Raw genomic sequence first — 27,707 nt, 5'->3', positions numbered from 1 at the left:
TAGGCATAGAAATCATTAGTCCTAGCTTAAAGAGGTGGCTGGCTGAACTGTCTCTGCTGTTAGAGGAGTATAATTACTGCACACACACATACATTAGGTGGACAGATTGATTATTAAATGTCAATAATAAGCCTAATCACACACAGATTGTATTTGTGCAGTCTGATTGAAATGTGACGTGTGCTTTCTCGTGTTAGGTACAAGCAGTGCTGAGGAGACACTGGAACCAGTATAACATCCAGTTTGGCAGCAGCGTGGGAAACCACTCAGACGCGCTGCGTTCAGCCTCCTACACAGCTTCCTCCATCACAGAGGTACAGGGCTGCTACAGCATCGACGGACACTCAGAACACATGAACGGCAAGAGCTGCTACGACACAGACGCCTCCATGTTAAAGTCAGACAGCCCCTTTGCCTGACAACACCCCTCTTAAGACCTTTCCCCACCATCCCCCTTGAATACTGCAGCAGGTTTGTACCTCTAGGAGAAGTGTGAGCGGCTGAAAGGCAGGAAACAGGATTTTTATACCCGTGGCCTCGTTCACCTGAAGGAAATATTCACCACTCTGTCACTGACACAGGAACAGAACTGTACAATGAGCTTGTTACGACTATTCCTGCGCTCTGTTTCGTCTATTATTTGCAACTGAAGTGCTTCACTTGAACTGAGATGCATTTGGATAACCACATTCTGCCCGAGATAAAAGGACAAGTAGTAACTGCTCAACCGTCTTTTCGTGCACAAAAGCCTTTTGATACACACTGTAAATTCTTTTTACATGTTTAGTGCCAAACTATGACATCCCTGCCTGCCTCATCTATTTTTTTATACAGAACTAGGTCATCTAACAGGTGCATAATATTATATTAGAGTTATATCTCTCACATGTAACTTAATTTATCTGAACATATTGTTTATTGAATATACATGACAATAAATACCACATAGTATTTATTGAAGTTGACATGCTACATTTTTGCAAAAGTAGTCAATTGATACAGATAGGACTTAATGCCAGCGTTGTGTGAAGTTTCAGTGTTTGTTTCAGTGTACATGAAGATGGTTGATGGAATCTTGGCTAGCACAGCTTGCAGGATTCACTTTAATTTTATTTTATTTATAGATGTCATCATGGTAAAGTCTAAGGGTTTTTAAGTGATCCTTACTAATGTGGGCATCTCATGTGTTATCACAAAGAAGTCAGTGAATACTCAAATACTCTATCTTCTCATAACACTTGAATGTAACAGTTAGACGATGAAGACTTGGTTCACATCACATTCCCGTTCACTCCTGTCTTCAGCCTTACTTTTCTCACATTAGTCAGACTGTAACCATGATAAAAGCAGGAGCAGGTGTTCAGACTGATACCAGCACTGTGTTTGAGAAGCATGGGGCTTTTCATATCTGCTGTTATCAATGAATAACTGTTTATGCCTGCATCTGCTGATATGGATATCATGCCGATAATATCCAGCATCCCCTCTAGACATGATCACTTTTACCTCCACAAACCAAGATGGAGACCGCCAAAGAGACAGAAAAACAGTCCACAGACTAAACTGTGTAGCGCTGCTGTCAGTCTGAACACATCAATGACGTGTGATGATTTTATCATGCATCAACAAAACTGCAAAAAAAAGGAAGTTCTGCAAAAAACGTTCTTAGTGGAGCATTTAAGTTAGTCTAACTGTTTTCTACACCTGGTCAGAAATCATTCACTTTTTATTAGCTATGCTGTTGTTTCATCCTTCTCAACACAGAACCGTTCCTAAGTTTAGGACATGTTTAGACCACAGTGCTGGGAACATAAGTCACTATCAGCTGATGTAAATATGTTTTTTTTTTTATAAATCTAGAGTTTCTGAAAAGAGAGCAAGTTGAACTTGTGAGTGTGTGTGCATGATTTATATATACAGTATTTATGAGTACATTATATCCTGCAGTTTGAGCAGCCATCTTATGTGACAGTGTGTGGGGCGTTGATGAAGAAGTTGTTTGTTCTTCTGTGTTGAAAAAGGGAGGGCTGGGTGATGTGCTGGGGTTGCCAAAAGTGGCTTGTGACAAGCGTATGTACTTGTCTGCCGTGATGATTTCTTATTAGACCTCCTTTCACCTTTCTATTTTGCCTGAATTTGAAAGTAAGGAAAGTAAAATTACAAAATCCTTCTGTGTAAGTCATCCATGCTGAATCACATGAAACAGACTGACTCTCCTTATGAAGACTCACATCATAACTACCAAAGGGCAAGTTACTTTTTGTGTTCTGATGAAGAGTAATGAAAATTAATACATACACATTTTCCACCCTTCTTTTCAGTCTGTCTTTATTTACAAACTAGGCACTAAAAAGGACGATGTGAGGCAAAAGTTCACAGATAATATCAAATGTGAACGTCTTTCAGATTTTGGAGTAAATCACTCACATTCTTTAATCTAATCACAATCTTATTTTAACCGCATCTCCTCTTTGAGGGTGCATCACGAAAAAGGTCTATTTCTCCTTCCCCTCTGCGCTAACAGCATTTACTTCTTAACTCAAGGAACTATTGCAAGGTTCCAACATCACCATTTCTGGTTTCTCAAGAGCTCTGAGTATAAAGTTAAAGTTTTGTATGTCACATTTTTGTACGACCCATGAAATAATTGCAGCTTCGGAAATGATTTCTTGGCTGCTAATGTCTGAGTTAAAGATACAGAGTTGTATTAACAGTATTCAAAGAGGTCAAATGATCCGAGGCTGCAGCTTCATGCATCCACTTTGTATTTTTTGCATCACATCTGCAGGACAGTTTCCCCATTTAGTCTTTTACATTTATAGCTGTCACACCGGTGAACTGCAGCAGGTGACTGATGTAAGATACTGCACTGATGTCTTCATGAAGCACATTGTTTGCTATGGAGTGATGCATCATAAACAAGACGGTCTAAAGCTACAGTCCTCTCAGCACAAGCCAGAGACTTTGGCCCATGTATTAGCTCCTTTGTACCGTTTCAGTTGTATATTTATGTGTGAAATATTTTCATGTGATTCTCCAAAGGCTTTGTGACACTTTGGTGACATGTTGTATGAAACGTATGACAAAAGCATAGAAGATAATGTCTGTAGTTTTTGTCCATACTGTACTGTATTTAACTTTGATAGTCTTGACACATTGACTCCACACTGCTGTTTGAATGTAAATGGTTGTGTTTTATTCTCTGGATGTGGAAAAACATATATATAGATATATTTACATACAATGTCTCTTTTTTATTATTTTAATGAATTAGACAATGTTGCTATCTTGTGTGTACCTGAATATTAATACAGTTTAGCACAGCACCAGCCGTCAACTCTAGAGTATGTTTATTTCTTTGTTTCAGTCGTTAGAGTATAGTACACAGTCATGGTGCACACGTCATCATGCTTATCCGTACAGTTAACATAACTCCTCTTGTGAAGGAAGGTCCAGTCCAGGTTTGTTGCATTACCCTTGTTTTAAGATTGTTTTTAAGGAAAGCCCTAATTACATTTTAAAATATAATCCATGTCCAAAGTGATTTAATCCTCAGGGTGACAAATATGAAATGGGACAAGACAAACAGCACAACTCATAATTTCACATAAAACATGGATACCAGTCAAGTTGCTTGAAGATGCTCCCATTTAGGGAAATCCCGTTAAGACAAACTTTAACACTCACCATATGTTTACTATCACATGTACAGAAAAGTTTATTCTCAAGTCTGCTCAAGAGTCTGCCAAAGTGTTAAGAAGAACACAATGTAACACTTTGTATCTGATGTGACACTTTGGTAACTGAGGTGGGGCGCTGTAACAAGAAACAGCTGCTGTGTTGGCAAAGAGTCACCTCAGGATCTGTCATGAGAAACAAACATGATTTCTTAGAAAGCAAGTCAGTTTCCTAATCCTGTTAGTAGTAAGCACAGTGAGAAACATCTGTTAAGAAATCACTCAAAAGGGAGCTGGGATTGGAGGAGCCTTTTTTTTTGTTTTCCTAGCTGTAAAATCTTTTTTTTTTTTTTCAGAATTTCAACAGTTAACCGCTATTAATCTTAATTCATTTTTTATTGTGTTGAAAATTCCATTATTTTGCATTTCAGAACACTTTTTAAATCCATTTTAACAAGTTAAATAAGTCTCACAGTATTGACTGCCCTGTAGCAAATGCTGTAGTTAACTTCTTTGATTTAGTTTCCTCCACAGGTCTGTGGTGATTCTCACACTCCAATAAGTGCTCTGCAGGGTTTATATTTTAATGCTGTTCCCCGCTGACATCAGTCTGATGAGCTGCACCCTTTATATCTGGCTCCTACAGGTGGCAGCTCAAACTCAAAACACTTTAGTGATATTTTAGTTGTGTTTGATACAAAGTGCATATTACTTTCAACCTGTCATCTGAGCCATCTATGAGTTTTTTTAAAGTGCGATTCAAAAGCACGGTGGTGTTGTTCCATTCCCACCATGGTGGTAACAGGAAGCAATAAGAAGTGGCAGCAGCTTAGCTTGGATTTGCTGAAGAAGACAAAATAGCACAAGATTTAAGAAAGACTAACATGTTAATGTACAACCAAAATCACATCATGATTAACGCCTTACCGCTTACAGCCCTGATATACACTACCAGTCAAAAGTTTGGACACACCTTCTCAGTCAGTTTTTTATTTATTTTAATTATTTTCAACATTGTAGATTAATACTGAAGACATCGAAATTATGAAATAAAATGGTTTTTCCATAATATGGATTATAACAGTAGTCAAATAGAGCTATCCAAGCTAACCCTACCTCTGAACAACACAACTGATGGTCTCAAACACATTAAGAAGGCAAGTCATTCTACAAATGAACTCTTGACAAGGCTCATGTTAATTAGAAACCATTCCAAGAGACCACTTCATGAAGCAGACTGAGAGAATACCAAGAGTGTGCAAAGCTGTCATGAAGGAAAAAGGGGGCTACTTTACAGAATCTAAAATATAAAACATATTCTGCTTTGTTTAACACTTTTTTGATCATTAAATAATTCCATAAATGTTATTTCATAGTTTTGATGCCTTCAGTATTAATCTACAGTGTTTACAATAATTTAAATCAATACAAACCGTTGAATGAGAAGGTGTGTCCAAACTTTGGACTGGTAGTGTATTAATATTACCACATAACTGTACAATCCCTTCTTCAGAGCATTGTTTTCAATTGTTTTAAGCTCAGGTTTTCAAATGAAGACATTTGAGTTTAACTAGAGGATTCAAAGAAAACACTAACATTAAAAACCCCGGATTTTCTTATCGCGCGCACACACACACACACACACACACACACACACACACACACACACACAAGCACGCACATGCACACAATGTTGTCTCTTAGGATAAACATAGATTTTAAGATTCCCCATCACAGCATGTCTGTGGGGAAATGTGGTCTGTTGCCTTTTACCTTGACATACTGTAACATTGTCACTCTTGTGAAGTCACACACCTCTTTGAACTCCTCCTCTCTTTACACTGTTTGGGATTTGACAATATTATTCCTCCAAGTGTTACACGATTACCGACAGTGTAAGGATTAACATGTTTAATACGTCAACTGACTTTAACAAATGAAGTGCTGCTCTGAAGTTATAAATCATTAATGCTGATTCAGTGTGAATGTATTCCTTGTGGAATATTTAGAAGTGTGATATTATTTATAGGATTATGATAAACATGGATGGAGGACAGCTTGATTATACGCTAGTAGCATTTTCTGTCATAACAGATATTAACAACACTCTCTATCCCTGAGCCCCAGAGGCTGTGCTTAGGCATAAGTGCACATTCACAAAGAGCTCTTAACGACTTGTTGTTATTTTTTTCTTTCCAGTATCTGCTTTAAAACAAAAGAAGTCTACTTGAACATGAACGGTGAACCGCCTGTTTAATGTTCAACCGCCTCTGCACAAGAATGAGTTCATCCTCTCATTTCACCAGCTGCCCTCAGATGAGTTCAGAAGTTCATTCACAACTCTATCTGCGCCTTACAAAATAACACGTTACCACCAGCAGCCCCCTCTGTGTCCCATTTAGTCCAATTATAACTCCTTGTACCACTCATTTACTGCCGCTCCACTGCCTCCAACAGACTGAGCTGACATGTGGAATTTCTTGTGACCCATATCTTGCTTTTCAAATGTGGCAGCTTATCTGAGTCACAACATGCCACCTTAGCAAATGTTGAGAGAATGTGAGAAATTTCATTCAGTGAGGAAAATGTCGTGGAACAAACCACCAGCAGACTGTGGTGCTGGCTTGTCTTCCTCTTACATGACCTGAATAAGTAAGACTGCACACCACTGACTGGAAAAAAAGTAAAGAGCGGCTGCTTTAGGGCGCTGTCGCCCACACTTAGCCTTACAAGCAGTGATACGTTTGTACAGTGCACAGAGTGCAACACCGGGGCTATTACATCGTTTTTTCATTTATACTCCGTGACTGGAGTGAAATAGGTTGGTTCTATTTTCACTCAGATATTAAATATATTTCTGACAAGGATTATAAAACCAGAAATGAATGTCAAAAATACTTTATCATGTATTGCTTTAGACTCAGTGAAGTTTTTCTGCAGTCGTTGTTGAGCAGGAACGTTGTTGTCTTAACACTGATGCTCCACACAGACTTCAGTCTATGAAAGGACTCTGTTTAAATGCTTCCAAGGTATCCAAGATAGCAGACGAAGCAGAGTCCAGTGTAATGTTGACAGTTGTTTGCCTTTGTGATTAGATTTTTTCACAGTATTGGTGAGCGAGAAGGAAAAAAAACATGTTAGTGAGCAGAAAATGAGTGTGAAGCAGCCTCATGTACCATGATCACGGTGGTTGCTCACCGCTTGCATGACATAAATGCAACCACCTCTCCCCCCTGCCCCCACTGCCCACCCGCTTGTACTGAATTTTCCTGACTCAGCATTGTTCTCACATCGGCTCACTTAGACTTCTTTCGTAAGTTCAACAAGGGGGCTAGAAGAGAACAGTCTGGGTGATAATTGGGCTGTAAGTGTTTACAAATGCAGCTCACCTTGACAGCTTTAGGAAACAGTCAGGAGTTTAGTGCGTTTGTGAACACAGCTTGACTGAGGGTTTGAATGGTGTACAGGAAATCCATATTTATTTAATGCACATTAGCATCCATTATTTTTGGTTATGCATTATTGATTGGGGGGGGTTGGGGTACAGGGGACATAAGCAGCCTTCCTCCAACCCTTAGTCCATATCCTTTGCAACCTAATTCAGCATCAGAGCGGCAAACATTTCCTCTTGGTAATGGACGAGTGAATTGAACTGAAATCATCAGTGACAGTAATGATTGAGGAATCAATTCAGTGACTGACTCTGGTAAATTGGTATTTCTTTCTGGCCATGGAAAATAATAGCTGTTTTGCAACAGCCTGCGGGCAAAATACATGGCAGCAACAAGACATTACTTAGAGTGCTCGGTAATGACGTAAGCGGATGAGCTGTTCATAGGGGAACAAAAGTTACAGTCTTGATCATTAGTCCAGTGGTTAAATTAGTTTGTTTCATCCCAACACAACAACAAAGGCTCAAGCCTTCACTGCTCCACACGGCAAGAGGCTCCACAGGATGAGAAGGCACCAATGTGAGAGTTTGTCGCTATCTAATCACCCCCATCCGGCACCCCCCAACAACAGCAGAGGAAACAGGACAGAGGGAGGCTTTTAGCTTAAAGAAAACATTTACTCTGTCTTGAATGGATAGCTGCTGTTGTGTATATGTAGGAGAAGAGCCAACTTCACTGGAAAGACACTGAGCAAGACTGTTTACCTTTGGGGGATCTCGGAAATTACTATCAACAGGTCAGACAAGTGGACTTTTAAAGAATGTGGCTTGAGTGAAGTGCAGATCTGACTCAGGGAACCATGACTAGCTGCTGCTTTATGCATGGGCGGATCCAGATTTTGTAGGACCGGGGTGGCCGAACTGGGGCTCTGACTCATGCAGGAGTGGCATGAAATATATGCACTCACACACACACACACAGCCAGACAAACACAAATAATTAGCTTAAACTTGTGTTTTCTTTCTCAACCATTCAAATCTACTTCAACTGCTAAAATGAAATATATATTTGTTAAGAGTTCTGTTGGGCTAGAAATATATGTCCAAAAATAAAAAGTTGAAGTACAACTTAAAGTGTTACTTCAGTTTTTTTGAAGTGGGGTCGTATGAGTTACAGTACGCTGGTGCTCCTGCTAGCCACAATGCGTGCCGGTGAGCTCTTCCCCTTTAATGAGAAAATTCCCAGAGGACCGGCCGGTAAGCTAGGCTATTTTCTCTGCGGACAGGGCCTCCAACTAAAGTTGAGAAAATATGGTCCAGGAACTCATCGCGGTGCAAATGCATGCACCAGTAGAAAAAATTGGAGCTATTCAGTTTGCCATCAGAAACCCCCTTTGTTTTGGCTCTATTTTCAGACGCACCTCGCAGACCGATGTTCTCCCGCTGCATGAGCACGGATATACGCCAATCGGCTGTTTGCTAAAAAAGCTACGTGCTTGTTGATCCAGACACTTTTAGGAACAAAAACTACAAACTGCAGAAATGAGTGATTCTGACAGTGACGATGACATGCTGTTTACTGTGGACACAAGAGGATTTCTCAATGAACCAGAGTTTACAGAGGAAGAACTCCAGATGCAGACCCAACGTACCGAAGAAGAGAGGGGAGAAAGTTCTGTGCTAACCAATGGTCCTAACGAGTGAGCAGGAGAGAGCCCACATTAACTGATAGGGCCGGTGTGTATCCTGTGAGCCCATGCCAACGAACCCAGAGAGCTTCTGCTGTTGGGAGAGGGACTTAGGTCCTGAGGTATTGTTGTCACTTTCTGAATCAGAGGATACCAGCGGCTCACATACGGCTCCAGTCTGCATCACTCGTCATCCAGAGTTCCCTGCTTTACAGGAGGTTTGCTTGTTTGAACAGCCAGGATAAAGACAGGTATGTCCCATCTTTTAAATTAGCAGAAAAGTGAGTTTAATTCACTGTAAAGACCGATACCGCTACTTGATCCTGCTACGTGCTTGTTGATCCAAACAGCTGATCGGCGTGTATCCGTGCTCATGCAGCGAAAGAACACCAGTCAGCGAGGTGCATCCGAAAATAGTGCCAAAACAAAGGAGGTTTCTGACGGCAAAGTCAGGAGCTGCAATTTTTTCTACTGGTGCATGCATTTGCACCGTGATGAGTTCCTGGACCATATTTTCTATCATATTGTAGCCTAGCTTGCCGGCCAGTCCTCTGGGAATTTTCTCATTAAAGGGGAAGAGCTCACCTGCATGCATTGTAGCTAGCAGGAGCAATAGTGTACTGTAAGTCGTACGACCCCACGTCAAAAAAACTGAAATATCCGTTTGTGGAGGCGTATAGGGATGCAAATTCCAAGTCTTTTCCTTAAATTAAAAAATAAGCATGTCCGCATGTTCAGGTGTCAGTCAGGAGTCCAACCAGGTCACAATCAGTCTGGATGCAAAAAAATCCACTCAAAGGGTACTGATGTTGCTGATATGCATAGATACTGGTGTGGCTGCAGCTCAAGTAGAGCGTCTGTGCCAGACCTAACACCTTCAGTCAGTGGATAGACCTTGAAACACTTCAAACTTCAAACACCACCCTGATGGCTGAATGTGAACATATAGAATCTCTACCTCTAAAAAAAAAAGTGTGTTTGAGCACGATTAATGTGAATTGTTGCCAGATGCAGATAAAAAGGGATTATATCTAAAAGCAAACAGCACAAAGAGGAAAAAAAGAGTAAATACACTTCAGAAAATTATGCAGAGAATGTAAGCAAAAGAAATGTAGGAAGTAAAGTGTAGGTGTCCCCAAAATTCTGGGGAGGACCCTCTGAGTGTAACTTATTGTTCCTGGTGCTGGGATACTTGAGTTCTGACTTCATTAAGCCTACTTCTTGTCTGCATTTACCAAATAGAATAACTTGCATGTCATTTATTTGTGCAGTTGAAGTTTTGATATGAGCTGGGCCCTGTTCTGCGCTACGTATATTGTCCTGCTTATTTTGATTTACCAATCACATTGATGCTTTTTGCATTAAGGTCTCTCTAAGTGCGGTCTGGTTTACCACATTTATATATTGTTCTTGCATCACTGTCTAAAGGTATGATTTCCAGTTAACATGACTCATGAGTCGCCCTGATTTCTTTGAACAGCAGTTACAACAAGTGAGTAATTCCTGCAACTAGTTCCCAAAAAGTTTTGTGTAATTTCCCAGTTATATTCCAGTTTCTAAAAGTGACGGCATATTGCGCTTGGAAAATTTTGTTGAAATTGTGTGTCTTTGTTCCTGATTCTTCAATATCCATGATTTCCTGTTGTAAAACACACAACCATTGTCCCCCTGTATTCAATCAAATACTTTAATTTACAGTGGCTTGTGTAGGCTCAAGCTATGTGGCTAGAGGAACTAGAAGGTAACTTTGGAAACTTATTACTTCGGCAACAATATAAACCAGGAAATTGAGTTGGACACCATCTGACCTCTTCCCAGCACTCATTTGTTTGCTCCTGGTCTCAGTATCTCCCTCTAAACCCACCCTAACTTATCTCCCTATCCCGCAACTTCTCGCCAAGGGCCTCCTCAAGATCAGAACACGGACAGGTGCACATGTGTGAGTCACACTGATGCTTTTCTCTGACTGTAACTTCCCATAGCCTGAGGAACACCCATGGGGGGTTTATGTTACACAGTAGTTGGAGAAAAACCTGTAAGGAAAGAGGAGTGTGTCACTGAGAGGTGCCTCTCGGGTGAGAAGTAATTTGAACTAAGGATTGGTTGACTGAGAGCAAGTCTGCTGAAACGGGCAACAGATCTTATTATTTCAAAGATTTTAGAAGATGTGATATAGATGATACTCATAGATTAGTTGAGTCTAATGCATCTGGATCTGTTGGGGTAGAGGTGTCAGGTAACTTTAACCAAATAGATATCCCAGTGTGAGTGAAACCAGAAACTGTTGAGAACTTAGGAAGCATTTTTGTTCAAATATATACCAGCAGGAATGCTCCAATGCATGCAAGAGCTGTTTACCCATCTGCTAACTATATGTATGCTTATGCATGATGTGTTGGAATGCATGCAGTTTTCACTCCCTTAACTTTGCATTCAGCATGATGTCATTTTCTGTAATGATGAATCATTGTAGATTCCATGTGTCTCCAAAACAGTGGAAGATCCCATAAATATCTTTGGTTAAGTGGATTCATTGCAACATATCCACCCTCCTCCAAGCACTTCTTTGTCTAATAAAAAGTAACAGCTGGTAGTTAAAGTGGTCAGTCAGGCGAACCGTGCTGTATCTGTGGGTCTATAGTGTCTATTCCAGGAAGAAGCTAATGCACATCAGCCAAAAAGCTGTGTGTCAGCTGATGTGGGGAGTGTGATGACAGGTGTATAATAACAGTGGCACGGACGCTGCAGAAAGTGAGAATAGCAGGTTAAAGTGAGAGAGCTTTATATGTCTGTAATGAGAGCTGTGAGTGTCTGCACAAAGATGCATGCATCCTTCTTCATTATTTTATTTGAATATTGCTTTTTGTATGTGCATTTTATAAATAGTGTGCATGTTGCACTTTTTTTCTTGCAGAGCAACATAACATTCTCACTGGAAGTCATTTTGCAAAACCTAAATTATTGCATTCAGATTTACATATTTTGCATTTTTGCAGTTCATGCAAGTTCAAGGCAACAAACACACACACTCACTGTGCTGTAACTGTCATACTTCCTCTGCCCTTGGATTTGACACCAGAGGTTTAGTGATTTAACTCCATGCTAAATTTGTCGTCTGGAACCTGGAAGAGATCAGCGCTCCAACTGACACCGACAGCATCAGAACTACTTTTAAATTCTGATCTGAGCAAGATCAACTGCAGATCTACTTTGTTTGTGCACAAGTCCCCACATACAAATGCATTTAATTAATTCTACTTACCTGTGTGGGATTATGTAATCCACTAGGATTTTAAACCATTGACAAAGCACAACCGCAATGTCTCTGAAAAAGTACCATCAGCATTTCTTAACACTGGTTTAGTTATGCATACTTGTTGGTCACTCTCCTATCCCAAATAAATTCTCTTGATCTGGATTGCCATGAAAATGTTCACCACTATTGGATCAAAATGTGTACTCCACCAGTAAGATATCAAACACACACTGGATAGCACAAAAAAGGACATACATACATACATGGTTCCAGGATGATACATCCCAATAAGGGTGGTGCTTATCTTTTCTGGAGCCCACCTGCAGGGTGGCAGCTTCAAAGCTATAGATTCATTTTAAATGTGTTGCATTTATATTTCTCTCAAGTAGAATTTCAAATACTTTAGTGCTTCATGGATTTTTAAGTTGTAAATACCTTACAGGACAAAAAAAACTGAAGAACAATTCACATTCTCATCAGCCTTAGCTTTACTCTCCATTTCTAGCATGCTAACTAGTACAAAATGTATGTATATGTAAATGTACGAAAGAAGTGGATATAGCATCCATGACTTCCAATCCCACTCATGGAGCCAGAAGGGACCATATTTGAATGATAGCAAGGAGAGGTTGTCATAGTAGCCAAGCCCTCAGACATGACATGCTAAATGGTCTTTTTTTTTTCATTAGATGGGCCCTTTACTTATAAAATGAAGATGTTGCTATGATAAACAAAGAGCTCAAAGGGCCGAGTTAGTCCATAATCCTTTAGATTAAGACCTTTTTATTTGCCACTGCCTTCCTATCTTAGCTTATTTTAGCTCACTTGAAATACCAATTTTAATGTGATTTTTAATATATTCTAACGTTCCTTTTCTTTTCTATGCTTTATTATATTTGTCATTTTAATTGTGCTCTTATATGCTTGTCTGAATGTTTCCAATGCTTTTCATCTTTTAATGTAAAGCAAATTGAGTTGCCCTTGTGTATGAAATGCGCTATACAAATAAAGTTGCCTTGCCTTGCCTTTAGGAAATAGTTAATCAAGGTAATAGATCAACTTCAAGTAAGATAAATGTCCCATTTGGTCCCTCTACTCACAACCAGTGAAGTTGCCCTTCCCTGCCGTCAGAAAGAATGCAGGTCTAAGACACTTTGCAACTTTATGGCTCTTTGGCTTCACTTTTGAAACCAGAAGTTTTGTCCAATAAAATCAATGCAATAAAAAATTTTCACAGGATATGTTAATTGTAATTTTTAACCTGTAAGCACACTCATGTTAGCATGTACCTCAAAGCACTTCTGTTAAAGCCTCACAAAACTGCTAACATAGCTGCAGACTCTCGGTTAGTTTAACCTTCAATCTAAGACGTTTGCTTGTATAATACTTGGGAGCCGACTGAATTGCAATTGACTTTACTGAAACACTGAAACACCCACACACTGCTAGGTTCCTCCAATAATTCTTTATTCTGCTGTATGAGTGACAAGCATTCCAGCGGTTAGTCTGCCCACACACTGCATGTGTTTCTGTGTAGACCTCATTAGATAAAAAAAAAAAAAAAAAAAGAGTAGTGGGATCAAACAAACCCACATTCTTGTCATACGAGCCATTTATCTGTCTGTAGACATGTTGTCTACAAAGTATGAAAAGATAAGAAGGTTGATGATGCATGTTACAGCCTGGATGTCCCTGAGAGCACTAATGCACTAGTGCTGCACCATTTGGTAAAACTATGCAATTCAAATTATAGTGGACAATATTGCAATGCAATATTATAAATGGTATTATGAGTCTACCTGCTTGCTTATCAAGGAACATGCAGGGATTAGCTTTGGAATATGCTTTTCTTCATTTAAAAACATACAAATATCAAGTAATACATTATGAAAATACAAAAACAAAAATTATGTATGGATGATTTTCTGAACATGGACCAATCGCTCACCTGGGATTTATTGGAGTTGCATGTTAATATAAAGTGTGAGCATGAGCACTCTGAGCTACACATCCAGGCACGTTGAAACCAGGTCAAAATTACCCCTAAGACTCTGTAATTGTGCTCTGTTGTGGTTTCATTTGGCTTTGATGACCTTTAGCTGTCTCTTTGGCTTTACTTGGGCCTCTATTTGCATGCACCCATCCTTCTATCTCTGTGCTGTGTTAGGTGTTGTTTATGTTGTCCCATGAAAAGCGAGTGAAACTTTGCAAGTTTTTGCCAAACCCTTTTACACAGACGTTGCTTTTCTTTTCACCACCAGTTCAGCATCTGCTCGCTCCCCATGTCCCTGCTCATTGGCATCCATGATGGTCACTCTACACTGGATAGTCATGTGAACAAACACACATGCAGCGCGCACAAACACAAACCGTCAGCTGATGAAAAAGCTGATGGGCATAAACTAAAAGACTCCAAACAATCAGAGGAGAGCCTTGAACCTTTACAGATGCAGGTGTGCACATTTATTCAAATCACAAACCGCAGCCTTTTGTGCTGTTGTGCAACTGCACATTCTCACATTGTGGTTGCAGTTAGAATTTGATTAATTGTGCAGTACTATAATGCACTGTGTGAATTGTATTCTGTGTTTCATCACTGTGCTGCAAAGGGCTTTACGATGAAGCTGAATGCATCCAAAGTAAAGTGTTCCTGATTGAATGGCTTGCTTGGCTGTTAACATTTTTTTTTCTTCTTTCTTTATAAAGAAAAAGAAAGATGTCTTCAAGTAAAGTCTGTCAGTCAACACGCCGTATTGAAATGCTCAACCATTAATGCTAAGTGGAGAAAAAGGAAGAGGTGGCATGTTTGTGGCGCCGACCATTCAGGACGTCTGCTAACAAGACAGACTGCAGAGTGCAGCTCTGCTATCACACAAGGAAATGTCAGCCCATGTTACTCACTACCGAGACGGCCATGAGCACGAAAGAGTCTTCCTGCTATTGTGAGAAAGCACTGCCTTCGAGTGTGTGTGCCCTCTTTGCTTGTTGTCATAATGACAGTTATTTTTTCTCCACCCAAATGTTACCCAGACAAGTGTGTGGTTGGGTGGTGATTGGAGGGGGAAAAGAACATTGGTGGAAGCAGGGAAAATATACAACTTACTGCTCCCTGTTCCAAACTGAAAAGGACTTTAAGTGGTGGTTTCCCTTGTCCATTTGTTATTGAGCACAGTGAGAAGACATAATGAGGCTACTTTGCGCTGAATATTAGGGCTGTCGTAGAATCCAAAATTCTTCACTATGAGCAATAGCATGAAACACATCACAAAAGTCTGACTTTAATGCAAACCTATGCTTTTTCACTCAACATGTATTTCAGATACTGGACAGGGATCTGGGTATTATGGCCATGCTTTCACATCATTTTGATGCAGTCGGATGAAGCTCAAGCTAAATATCTGCTACCTTCAGATTAATTGGTGTTGATTTATTGGTAAAAAAAAATAATCTTTTATTTGATTTTTTTTTTTAAACAGATGGGACCTGTTGAAACACGTATTGTGTAAAACACAAAGAACAGCTGGTAAATTTTTTATTATAACCTACACCAATAAGTCATAACATCATGACCCCTACCATGTCTGCCCCTCTCTCATATGGTCCCAAAACAGTCCTGACCTGATTAGACATGGACTCATGAGATCTCTGAAGGTTTGCTGTGGTATCTGGCACCAAGGCCTTAGCAGTAGATCCTTTAAGTCCTGGAAGGTGTAAGGTGGGGCCTTCATGGATCAGACTTGGTTTTCCAGCAGATCCCACAGATGCTCAATTGGATTGAGATCTAGGGAATTTAACAACCAACTCAACATCATCTTCTTTGTTGCTCCGTTGTTCAGTTCTGGTGTTCATGTGCCCATTGTAGGGGGCACACAGGGGTCACCCTGACTGGTCTGCAGCTGCACAGCTCCATATGACAACAAACTGCGGTGCACTGTGTGTTCTTGAGCTACGCTAGCTCTTCTGTTGGGTTAGACCACAGTGGACAGCTTTCTCCCCTGACCTGCATCAGGGAGCAGTCCATGACCATGTCACCAGTTCAATGCTTTTCTTTCCTTGGACCAGGTAGGAACTGACCAATAAAGACCAGGAACAACCAGCAGGAGCTGCAATCACATGATCTGACTCAGTCATCACAATTAGGCCATCATCAAATTCTTATGCTTGTACATTTTTCTTTCAGCTTTGAGGATACATTTTTTACTTGCTGGCTGATATTTCCCAACCACTGACAGGTACTATTAGAAAAGAGATATTCAGTGTTATTCACTTCACCTATTGGTGGTCATAATGTTCTGGTGGATGAGTTCGCTATTTGTTTATCACAATTCATTTTGAAACATCATTTAAGAGTTGTTTCACACATTTGATGTATTACTCATATTGTGCACATGTGATAATATTCAATCAAGTGTGTTAAAGTAAATTTAATGTCATAGTGATGACATTTGTGAAGCAGGGTGGTAGGAGGGCTGTGTTTACAGTATCCGTCCCTCTGGAAACACTGATTTACCTTGTTAACTTATTACAGTTTGTAATCCTCTTTAGCCAAACGACCTTGCTCCAATAGCACACAGAAGAACGGAGCATCAGACAGGCGTCTCCTCGCTACACCAGACCCTTTTAATCAGATAAAGATATTACAAATTGTAATGTGTTCGTTTGATATTTATGACTCTGTACTAAACGGCTGCCTGGGCTGTGGGGGCTTTATGCAAACACCCCACACACCGCAGAGCACTAACTATGATCATCATAATCGGAGGAGACAGCTTTTTATTGAATTATGAGCTGATCAGTAATAGTGAGATCAATGTGTTCCAAGCAGCTTGCAGTCAGCCTCAATTATTCATATGAGTCATGCCAACAAGAGACAGGGTACAAGCATGCATTTTAATAAAGCTCCATCTTCACTGCAGCTAGCCAGAGGGTTCCTGCTACCTGCTCTCACTAATGAAAAGTTTACCTGATGCAACACTTACAGATATCATATTAATAAAGACTAACTAGGATGGAAGAAGTATTTTAATCTCCACTCAAAGAAAAGTATCAACTTCACTCTTAGTAACAAGAATATGAAGTTGATTTTCTCTAATTGAGTTAAAATCCTAAAACCCAAAGTACTCAGTATGTAGAATTTCTGTCCTTTTCACTGAAATATTTTAATCATTTGCACTATAGATACTGATGCATCAGTAAGTGAACAGCTGCCATGGTGAAAGTCTTTTTAACTGCATTACAAGGTGCAGTAGCTCAGTCCAGTGGTAATCCTCTGTGGAATCACAAGATCAGTCGTGTCTCTACTCTTTACTTTTTGGGTGAGGTTCTAGAAAGTTCCCCTCTTTTCACTTTTAACCTACATTTATGTACACTACCGTTCAAAAGTTTGGGGTCACTTAGAAACGCCAGTGTCAACGTCTACAGTGAAGAGGCGACTCCGGGATGCTGGCCTTCTAGGCAGAGTGGAAAAGAAAAAGCCATATCTGAGACTGACCAATAAAAGGAAAAGATTAATATGGGCAAAAGAACACAGACATTGGACAGAGGAAGATTGGAAAAAAGTGTTATGGACCGACGAATCAAAGTTTGAGGTGTTTGGATCACACAGAAGAACATTTGTGAGACACAGAACAAGTGAAAAGATGCTGGAAGAGTGCCTGACACCATCTGTCAAGCATGGTAGAGGTAATGTGATGGTCTGGGGATGCTTCGGTGCAGGTAAAGTGGGAGATAAAAGGGATTTTGAATAATGAAGGCTATCACTCAATTTTGTAACGCCATGCCATACCCTGTGGGCAGTGCTTGATTGGAGCCAATTTCCCCCTACAACAGGACAATGACCCAAAGCACACTTCCAGATTATGCAAGAACTATTTAGGGAAGAAGCAGGCAGCTAGTATTCTGTCTGTAATGGAGTGGACAGCACAGTCACCAGATCTCAACCCCATTGAGCTGTTGTGGGAGCAGCTTGACCGTATGGTACGCAAGAAGTGCCCATCAAGCCAATCCAACTTGTGGGAGGTGCTTCAGGAGGCGTGGGGTGAAATTTCTTTAGATTCCCTCAACAAATTAACAGCTAGAATGCTAATGGTCTGCAATGCTGTAATTGCTGCAAAGGGAGCATTCTTTGATGAAAGCAAAGTTTGAAGGACAAAATTATTATTTCAAATAAATCATTTCCAACATTCTCAATGTCTTGACTATATTTTCTATTCATTTTGCAACTCATTTGATATATAAAAGTGTGAGTTTTCATGAAAAACACAAAATTGTCTGGGTGACCCCAAACTTTTGAACGGTAGAGTACATTGCAAGACAAAGTGTGTCGTTAGGAGGGGAACGTTTCATTGGGGGAATTGCTGCTAATCTCAAAATATTGAATCCCAATGGCAAACAGCTCCAACTGTTTTATTCTATGAAGGCTCACATGCTGAAAAGATAGGAACTTCTGTAAGTCTTTTTACAGTGCGTTACATTTTATATACTGTCTTATATAAAAGTTTTACATTCATCATCAATATTTGATGGTTTGATAGGTTAGTTCAGTCTGTGTACTTAAGGCCTTTCTGCTGAGATATCAAGGAATGGTTTTAGTACAAGGCTTTTGAAGACGTATAATCAAATCAACATAAGCTGATGCATTTCCTTTTCCCAAATGCACTACAGTAGGTCATTGTATTTTATTCAAGCGGCAACCTTGAAACCAAATCCTGCCTCTTTACCTCACAATCGCTTGACAGCAGTTATGTTGAGTTCAGCATTTCCAATATCGCTCCCGCCGACGAATGGCTTCAAAACAGCGCTTCAGAAACAGATGGGTGACATCACGGATACTACTTCCATTTTTTATACAGTCTATGATTTTATTCTCATAAAACTGTCTACACAGGCAGAACAATATTGCACATAGACCAAATAACCCAAAACTAAAGGTTGGACAAAAATCTGTTTACATGGTCATCAAGATATGAACATGTCAATGAACACAAAACAAACAAGCTCCTGTATTGCAAGATATGTGTAAAACTGGTTTCTCTAATTTCATCTGACATCAGCATGCTAACTTTTGTTCATCTAGGTGGAACTTAAATGTGCTCGCTACAGGCCAGTGAACCAGTGGAAGTGATTGGCAGTGGCACTGGTCAGAGCAGCAGACTGTGTGCTGCAAGTCTTGCATGAACCAGTGTAAGAGCAGGTCATGTAAATACACCTCTGTGTCATCATAATAATCTGGGATGAGAGTGTGCAGCAATCAGATGAATGAGCATTGCACTAAGCAAATGAACTGCACATCAGTGAAGAGAAAACGTTGTTCCCATATAGAAGTGCACTTTGTCAATATGTAATCCTTTTCACGTATATATTTATATGATCATTTTCTCCTGCTGCATAATGCAATGTGCTTTAACCTTTACCAACACACAGAAGCTTACTAAATGTTAACATTACCATGTTGTATATAAAAGCAAGCAGAATCAAGGCATCCATTAAGAGAAGTTACTGAGCGTGCATAAATTAACTTTAAGGATGTTTCTTTTTGTTCTCATCAAATGTGCTTTATGTCAAATAGGTGAGATGTAGATATTTATTCATTCTATAAGTTTATGAGCAACCTGTGACAACACTAAGATGTAAATCTACCTCACAGGGGTGCATAAGCTGCAAGATGTTTAAGTTTTGTCTTTTCATTTTTAAAAGTTTTTATGGTTCTATCCAAAGAGTGAAAAAAGTGCAGTATTTCAAAAGGGAAAAGTAAAGGCTGAGGAATTCTAGAAAATACAAACATAAATTAAGGATAGCAGAAATGTTTTGTCACCTCATTTCCTATCTTGTTAATCATTTCATGACCCCTCAGATTTGTCTTGCGACCTTGTAACCCTGAAATGACACATCAGGTCGAGCAGGAGATGTAAATCCTCGATGCAACTGCACGCCTTTCAGACAAAAATAACTTTTCAGGTGACCTAGTAACACTATGGAGGATATATCACAGTGTTCCTTAGCAATACAAACATAAATAAAAATGTGGTGGAAATATGCGTTAGCCTTTAGAAACCATGGCTGGAATGTGATGTTTATGATTAAACCTTCTGTTTTCCTGAAATGCTACGTCTTTTCCTTTCCCCGAACCAAACAGATCTTGTTTAATCTGCTGCACATCCCCAGATAAGAAATTTATGTAAACAGAGGAAGGATTGTTTACAGCATCCCCGCTCTCTTGTTTGCCCTCTTCGCGTAATTGAATGCAATTAAGGAAATGATATTGAATTAATGTTGACTTTAGTATGGGAGTGCTGCAGAGCTTTGCAACAGAGGACCGACTGCAAAAACAATCCCAAGTTTATTATCTCTCCAAAACCTCAGACAAGAGGTCAGGTTCAGCCTGACTCACTTTTGGTTGCTTTCCACAGATGGATGAACTCAGAACCTTCACAGGAAGTGTTTGCAATTAACTCTGCATATTTCATCTGTTTGGTGAAAAGTGGAGTCTCAGAAATATACAACTTGTGACGTAGTTATAGAAATACATACAGACTGGTGGTTACATGCCTTAGATTCTTGTCTTTACAGTTTTTGGTCAGCATGGGAAATATAAATTTACACAATCCTTCACTCTTTAAAATTTTAATTGTTTGAAGTCAGAATTTTAGGGCCAAAACATTTTTATGAAACCCAGATGCAGTTAATTTTAATTCAAGAGTGAGTCTGAGAAATGTATGTTACTCTATGACAAAAACATTACTCAAAACAGGAGAGAGAACATTTTAGTTATACTCATAGACAGCTTATCGTAACGTTTTGAAGTACTTGGAGTTTTTCCACTTCAAAAGGCACATGTTACTACTTACTGCAAAGCAGCTTTCATCTTAAGTGGTCTGTCCCTCAAGGGACACCATCTTATTTACACCAGAGAGACAGGTGATTATATAACTCTTTTTTGCTATGCCTGAGTTCGGTCTAAGGTCTCAGACTGAAAAAGTAATGCAGAAAATTGTGATTAAACTTTAAAGAAGTGTGCAACATCCCACATATTGACAGTGTTACACTTGATTTCCATTGATGTGTTGAGAAATGTAGAGGAGAACTTTGGAGAAGAGATATTCATGGCTAAAGTTTGCTCCTGATGATGGAAAGAGCCGTGTGACAAAACAAGATTAATTCAACTTCCACTTTTTCCTGGAGCTCTTCCTCCCAGTAATTTCCTCTGTTGCCATGGAGACATGTTGATATTCAAAGATGATTTCATTCATTATTCAAGTCTTAACAGTGCTGTGGATACAACTATAGAAGCATCTTAGCTTGTATGACAGCAGAGCTATCTCCACTGTCACCGATCTGACTCGATGTACTGATGAAGATTATGGGACACGTCTGAAAGCTCCAGAAAGAGCTGAGTTCAGTTGGGAGGGTTTTTCCTCCATTGTTTGTCACCCTTGTTATAAAAAATAAAAAAACAGGACCAACAGGACCCTTCATATATTTGAAGGCTCCAGGTTGTTGGACTGGAGTTATAGAAGACATTAAAAATAGATATCTATGGTTGTGAAGTATCTGACGCAGAGTTCTTTTCCCGTTTGTTTCAGCTCTGCAGCATGAATGAGTCATCATAACAATGACTAACATGACCTCTGAGCCCACTTAAAGTGACAGTCAACTCTCTGCTAACAGAATTCACTCTCACACTGTTACATCGTGGAAAAAAGGCAACACAGCACACCCACGATTTCAAGTACCCAGGACACAGGTTCTGATGGTTTCTGGAAAAGTCTGGCCTCCCCCACTCAACGCTCATACACAAAGTATGAAATCATGTCCCAAATTGATTTTTTTGGTTTTGTATTACTGGATGTGCATTATCAATTCCACATATGCGGTTTGGTTTGTGATTTGGAGAAAGCCAGAAATTAATTTGGTTGTTTCATGAAGTACTTAGCCGACAGCTTTCATGTCAGCATGTCCTGAAGGAGGAAAGGCAAGAAGTATGTAGCTACAATTCCCCAGTGATGGATCAATCAATAAATGAAATATTGGCTTAAAGGAAGTTTGCTAAAGAAGAGTTTGGTGAATTCTCATTAATATGCATGTAGAATAACCATGGTCATCATCACTGAGGTAACACAAAACTGCTAAGTGCTGTAGCAAGACAGAAAATGTAAGTGAACTAATGATGGAGATGAAAAGGGAAAGATCAAGAGTGAGAAGGACAGATCAGCCAAACCACAGGAAATAAAAATTACATCAATTATGAATTTCTTTATCTGAAATGAGAGAAATGAAAACAAGACTTTGTTTGATTGTGTTTCTCATGCAAGATGTTTTGAAAATTGACAAACTCAATGAGCAAAGGCCAGATCGTTTGTCTTTTATTTAAAGCCAGAAAAACAGCTAATAAAAAACTGCTGGAGGACCCGAGGCTACAGTTGGACTCATGTGGAGTTTAACCAGCTGCCTCATCACATTACACTCTAAAAAAGAAGAGCTATCTATGCAGAGCTCCCCAAGGGCATGAGTGAACTGAGCACCTGCTATGTACCCAGCAGCCACCAGGGGGCCCAGGAACAGATGTGAACATTTGAACTTACTATGTGGGGAATTTTCACCAAACAGGGTCAACTGTCATGCTCCAGACGGCTGTACTTGGACTCCGAGGTGCTCAAGTTAACATGCTGAAAATTAGAATATATGATTTGATTTAACCGTGTTAGCATGCTAACAGATGCTGACTAGCAATAAACAAAGAGTACAACTAAAGGATGCAATACGATTTACAGGTCATTCACTTATTTCTTAGATACAGTTGCTCCCGGTTAAGATGATTTCTGTGAAAGGCTTTTTCATTGAACGGTATGAGATCCATTTACCTCTTTTGCCTGTAACACTTGTACTAAATGACCTTGCTAAAACAGGATTAACAATTTAATAAAAAAAAAAAGGTGATACTAGCTGGTCTCACTGCAGCGAAAAAGCTTATTGCAACGTGCTGGAAACCCCAGCATGTACTTTCCTTTTGAGTATGAGTCTTAACATTCTTAGACATTGCGTACCTTGAACCCTCAACAGCCAGAGTTCACAGGGCGAAAGAAGCAACTATAGAGATCTGGCAACTGATTTCTGCGAAACTCAAAAGCCTTCTGCATTGATAATGTTGATATATGGTGGCCTGGAATGGGTGTGGGGGGGGGGGGGGGGGGGGGGGGGGGGGTCATTTATTAATATTATGATGGTTTGCTTTTTGTCTTTTCTCTGCTTCCTCATTTGTATAAGGTTATATTTTTGTACAAGCTTGATTTTCCTGCTTGCGCTGATCAATAGATTGCTTGTAATAACCTGCATACAAATATCAACAAAGTAAAAATGTGATCACACAAAGTATTGCTTTAGACAGAGAAGCTCTACAACCAGCGCCCTGCTTGCTAAAAAGAGCAAAATAACTATGAACAGGACTCCATGTTTATGCTTAACTGCTTTTTGAGAACTAAAGGGTTAAACCATGCGCACATTTATGTTACTCAGACATTTATTGTGACACTGTGGCACACATCAATACACCGGGCTGTGACGGGTAACATTAAACGTACGCCTCCTCCCCTTTTATAAGCTAAGTGTAATAAATCAGTTTACAAAGTTTGCTTGTTGTTACATTATGTTAATTTTCAAAAATACAGACCAATACATGACCTCATCACTGTGCATTCTGCAAAACAGTTGTCTTGAACAAAGAATAGTATTTCAAAGAGTGCCTGTTTTCATTCATTTACTCCCACAACAAATGCACACTTTGGCCAGAGCCACATCTTTACAACAGAAGGTGATGATGCTCGAGGGAAATGCAGTCTTCATCCTTACAAAATACGACAGACTTTTGTTCAAGTGGACCTCCAGAATCAACATGAAAACTCCTTATAGTGCTAACCTTCAAATGTTATCTGAGTCTGTCTTTCAGCTCAGACATGAATTAAAGCTGCACTGGCTGATTTGGTTTTTAGAGTCTTACCCCAGCAAAGACATACAGTCAAAGGGTAACACATCCCAGTCGGATGACACTGGCTGTGTTCTTGGCTGTCATGCCAGGGTATGTTCATCTGAACTTTTGTCTCATACAAAGGACAATGAATCTATTCATGCAATTCTTTCTGTCACAAATAATTGCTATGATAAGATTAACAGTAAACTTCATTGTGTTTGTCACAATCTGTTTCCTGCCACAGTGCTTTGTTTATTTTGTGACAATCTTGATCTGACAGCGACAGTAAATAGATTACATTTGAGAAATAATGTGCCCTGTGTGGATTTGATGCCACATTTTCTGGTACGCCGCAGAACTGGTCATGATCTTGTTCATAATGATGTGTTAAATGTAAATTGTTAAAAAAAAAAATTTGTTTCACAGTTATCAGTAAAGATTAATCTCGCTCTGAAGTATTTGCTTCATTCAATGATGACTTTAATAATCACTGTCTGTATTTCATATCTCCTCTTTGCTTTTCTATTACATTAAGTAATTCTCATACCACATTGCACATATAAGCCACATTGTGTCACTATGCCTGGACGTGCATGGTTTTTGGGATCTTTGTTAAAACATACAGAAGGTCACAGATTGATGGCAGTAGTATTAACAGAAATCCTTTGGGCCTCTCAATTTCTTATCTTAAAAACAAAATATCATGCAATTGAATCTCCTTTAAAAGCTTTCCTGTCAAATATGTTTTAACACTGCTTTAACTTAATTTCCATCCTTCTAAATCCTCAATCATAGCTCTCATTCTAGTTTCCTCTGCAGAGGGAAAACTTGGTGGACGTCAAAGATTCATGACCTGGCTGGCCTAAAAAAAAATTGACATGGGTGAGTCTGAAATGGAAAACATTAACTGTGCTGCAGCACTGGGGCTCTTGAAAGATGAATACACTTTGGCTGTAAAACGTAGGTGTGGTGAGTGAAGATGAGAAGGTTTTGTGTCCTCAAGGCGCAGGGTAGGATGGGCAGGAAGGATTAGGTGGAGCTAAGACAAACTGAGAGACACTGACACAGAACCATGTGAACGTAATACTGAGGTCAAATATGTGCGTCACCTGGTGCAAAATGCAACACTTTATGTGCTGATCAAAACGCCACGAGGTATCAATAAAAGAGTGTTTTACAGCATACTGCCTCAGTCCCCGCAATGGATGTTAAAAATATATACTACTGCAGTGGTCGGGTTCACACAGACCTCATCATTTTCAACACAACAACAATGTTCTGGTATCTTTCAAATTTTCCATTCAGCTATTCTCTAGGACTTTGTGAAACATCTACCCCAGAGATTAACTCCATCCCAAATCCCTCATGGAGTGGTAGTGGAGTGTCCTGTGAAACCAGATACATCAAACCAACCCAGCCTCTTAAACAAACTCACAGCAACTGTTGAAAGGAAATGGAAGTATGTAGAGGTATTAAAGGGAATTAGCAGGCTAAGTGCTGTGCCTGTTCTGGGGATGGCCTCTGGAAACTTCCTGCATGTGTTGAAAACTTTCCCGTGCCCTTGATTCGGAGGCATGCCGCCCTCGTACGCCCCCCCCCACCCATCCAATCCCACTTCACTTTCTCCTTTTCATGGAGCAGTGGGTTCCTATGAATATCCTTGAACTATTGAAACCTCACTTTGTAATAAATGTCAGCGTCATATGAAAGAAGAAGTATTTAAAACTGTATTGAAGTATTCCCCAAACTCGCTCATGTTAGGAAAGATTAAGGAATACTGTTATAAAATGATACTGGACTTCCCAATGGTCATCCTTGTTGCATAGGTTACACCTTTATGTGTTCAATGGAGCATTAAGACTGAGTGTAGAGTAAAGTTTAAAGGGCAATGACCAGAGTGTTGCTCTGAGCAGCCTCAGATGAGGTAAATACACATTTGAGGAAGGACTTTTACTTGACAATCTGGCTATTTGGTTTTCCTGGCATTGCTTCTCCATAAATGTATGGGCCCAGTCTCCGAAGGACCACTGAAAGAACGGCTTCCAGAATTGCATACCAGTCCTTTAATTCAAATTTAATTCAAGGTCTTAAAGACAAGTCAACTCTTTAAAAGAAATCCACAAAGAAAGCTGGTTCCCCATTGAATTATGGTCTCCAGTTAAAAAGAAACTGGGCAGTGTGAAAGTGTAATGATTTAAAGTGTAAGGCCACTGACTAGTCTGCTAAAAATGAACATTGCCTCAGTGACATCACTGATTGGTTTTTGAGGAGGTGATCAGGCTACAGTGAAAACTTGCAAAGAGGTGGAGTTAAGGTCGTAGCAATGTGGCAAACTCATAAAGCCCCACCTGTCAGTAAATCAGCATTACTCTAATGCATATTGCTGTAATGTTTCCTAACAGCAGGTGAGCATCAGTTATTGCATAGCTTTAAATAACAATGGATGCTTGCTGTCCCGACTGCATCTGTAAAATGTGCAGATAGTCACATTAACAAACCACACTGCTGTTTGATGGAAGAGTATTTTCTAACGTCTTACATTTGCACTTCACAAACAGAAACGCAGGACAGCCACCAGTGAACACAAGTTCAGTCACAATACTTCAATCACAGATTTGGTATAATCAATGTACCATTATCTCCACATTGTTAAACACACCAACAAGCTCTTAATCAACAAACACGTCTTACTACACACGTCCAGCAACCTGGGGACTGTCCCCTTGACAGCTACTGCTAAACTACCACCTCTGGTGTGAAATGAGGAGGTATCATACAGGTGCTCACCTGAACTTCTCGAATCCACGGCCTCTCGTCCATGTCTACAGGAGTCCATGTTGTGTAGCGTTGCTGCACACTGTGTTGCTCACAGGCAATCGCAACACTCTGACAGGAAACAGTGTGATCTAATCGATTTTGTTGCTGTAACATGATAAAAAAAGATGAGTTATAGAGAATTCAAACCCCTGTACAGTCACCGTGAACAAAGTAATGAGATAAAGAGAATTGGTGTCTGTACCAGTATGTAAAGATGTAAAATTCTTCTATAAAATATGACATTTCAATATGGTCTCTAACAATTGTTGTTCTCTATGTGTCCTCTTGAGGCTTGCTCCAAAAGCCCATAAATCTCCTTTTATCTGTACTCTCCTAACAAAAATTATTTGCACTTCCGCATTAGCTACCAGAGGTTGCCACTTATAATTTAAAAATTGGGGGTCAGCATTTCTAGAAAGAGCCAAACTCCTTAGATGGCAACCTTAACCCCGTCACTGGGGAAAGTTCCTGCTGTGGAAACACAGCTGCTCTTTAGCTTTCTCATAAGTGCTTGTATTTTCAGTCTCCCCCTGGGACACCCCTGACCATGTACTGTAGAGTTCATAGATGCATATTTGCATTAGTGCATAACCATTCACATCAGTCTGTAGCAACACGATGGGTTAGAAACAAAAGAGGACCCACGTGCAGAAATACATTTTATGAACAGAAGAACAAAAAAAAAAGGTAAAAGATGAAACAAAACTTACTGAAAAGGTCCAAGCAAATTATATCCACAAAGTCCAACTGAACACACAGGGAACATACGATGGGAATCACAAGGAACACTGGAACTAGATAGGTGTAAGGAACACATGAGATGACACAATGAACTGACAGCACAGAGAGGAAACACTGTGGCTGTTTTCGAAATGGCCTGCTACATACTACCTATATGTAATAGGCAGTACCTACT

The 27,707-nt window shown here is 39.8% G+C and overlaps 1 protein-coding gene and 1 long non-coding RNA gene across 3 annotated transcripts in view; one reads left to right on the top strand and one right to left on the bottom strand.

Annotated features, from left to right (window-relative positions):
* The window catches only part of calcrla (calcitonin receptor-like a), a 33,767-nt gene extending 31,599 nt beyond the window's left edge, over nt 1-2,168 (top strand). For both annotated transcript variants that reach the window (XM_034693454.1, XM_034693453.1), the window contains exon 13: nt 198-2,168. In XM_034693454.1, coding sequence (XP_034549345.1) covers nt 198-419 — 222 coding nt within the window. In that variant the 3' untranslated portion in view covers nt 420-2,168. The remainder of the gene's footprint in view (nt 1-197) is intronic.
* Nucleotides 2,169-3,693: 1,525 nt separating this feature from the next.
* On the bottom strand, nt 3,694-27,694 carry LOC117819926. Its single transcript, XR_004632654.1, has 3 exons — nt 27,502-27,694; nt 26,762-26,896; nt 3,694-3,863 (listed from the first exon to the last, which is right to left on the bottom strand). It is a non-coding gene; the product is annotated as an uncharacterized LOC117819926 (long non-coding RNA).
* Nucleotides 27,695-27,707: the final 13 nt, after the last annotated feature.

The sequence above is a fragment of the Notolabrus celidotus genome, chromosome 10 (assembly GCF_009762535.1).
Source record: "Notolabrus celidotus isolate fNotCel1 chromosome 10, fNotCel1.pri, whole genome shotgun sequence".
Classification (NCBI taxonomy): Eukaryota; Metazoa; Chordata; class Actinopteri; order Labriformes; family Labridae; genus Notolabrus; species Notolabrus celidotus.
This window is presented reverse-complemented; position numbering and strand designations above follow the sequence as displayed.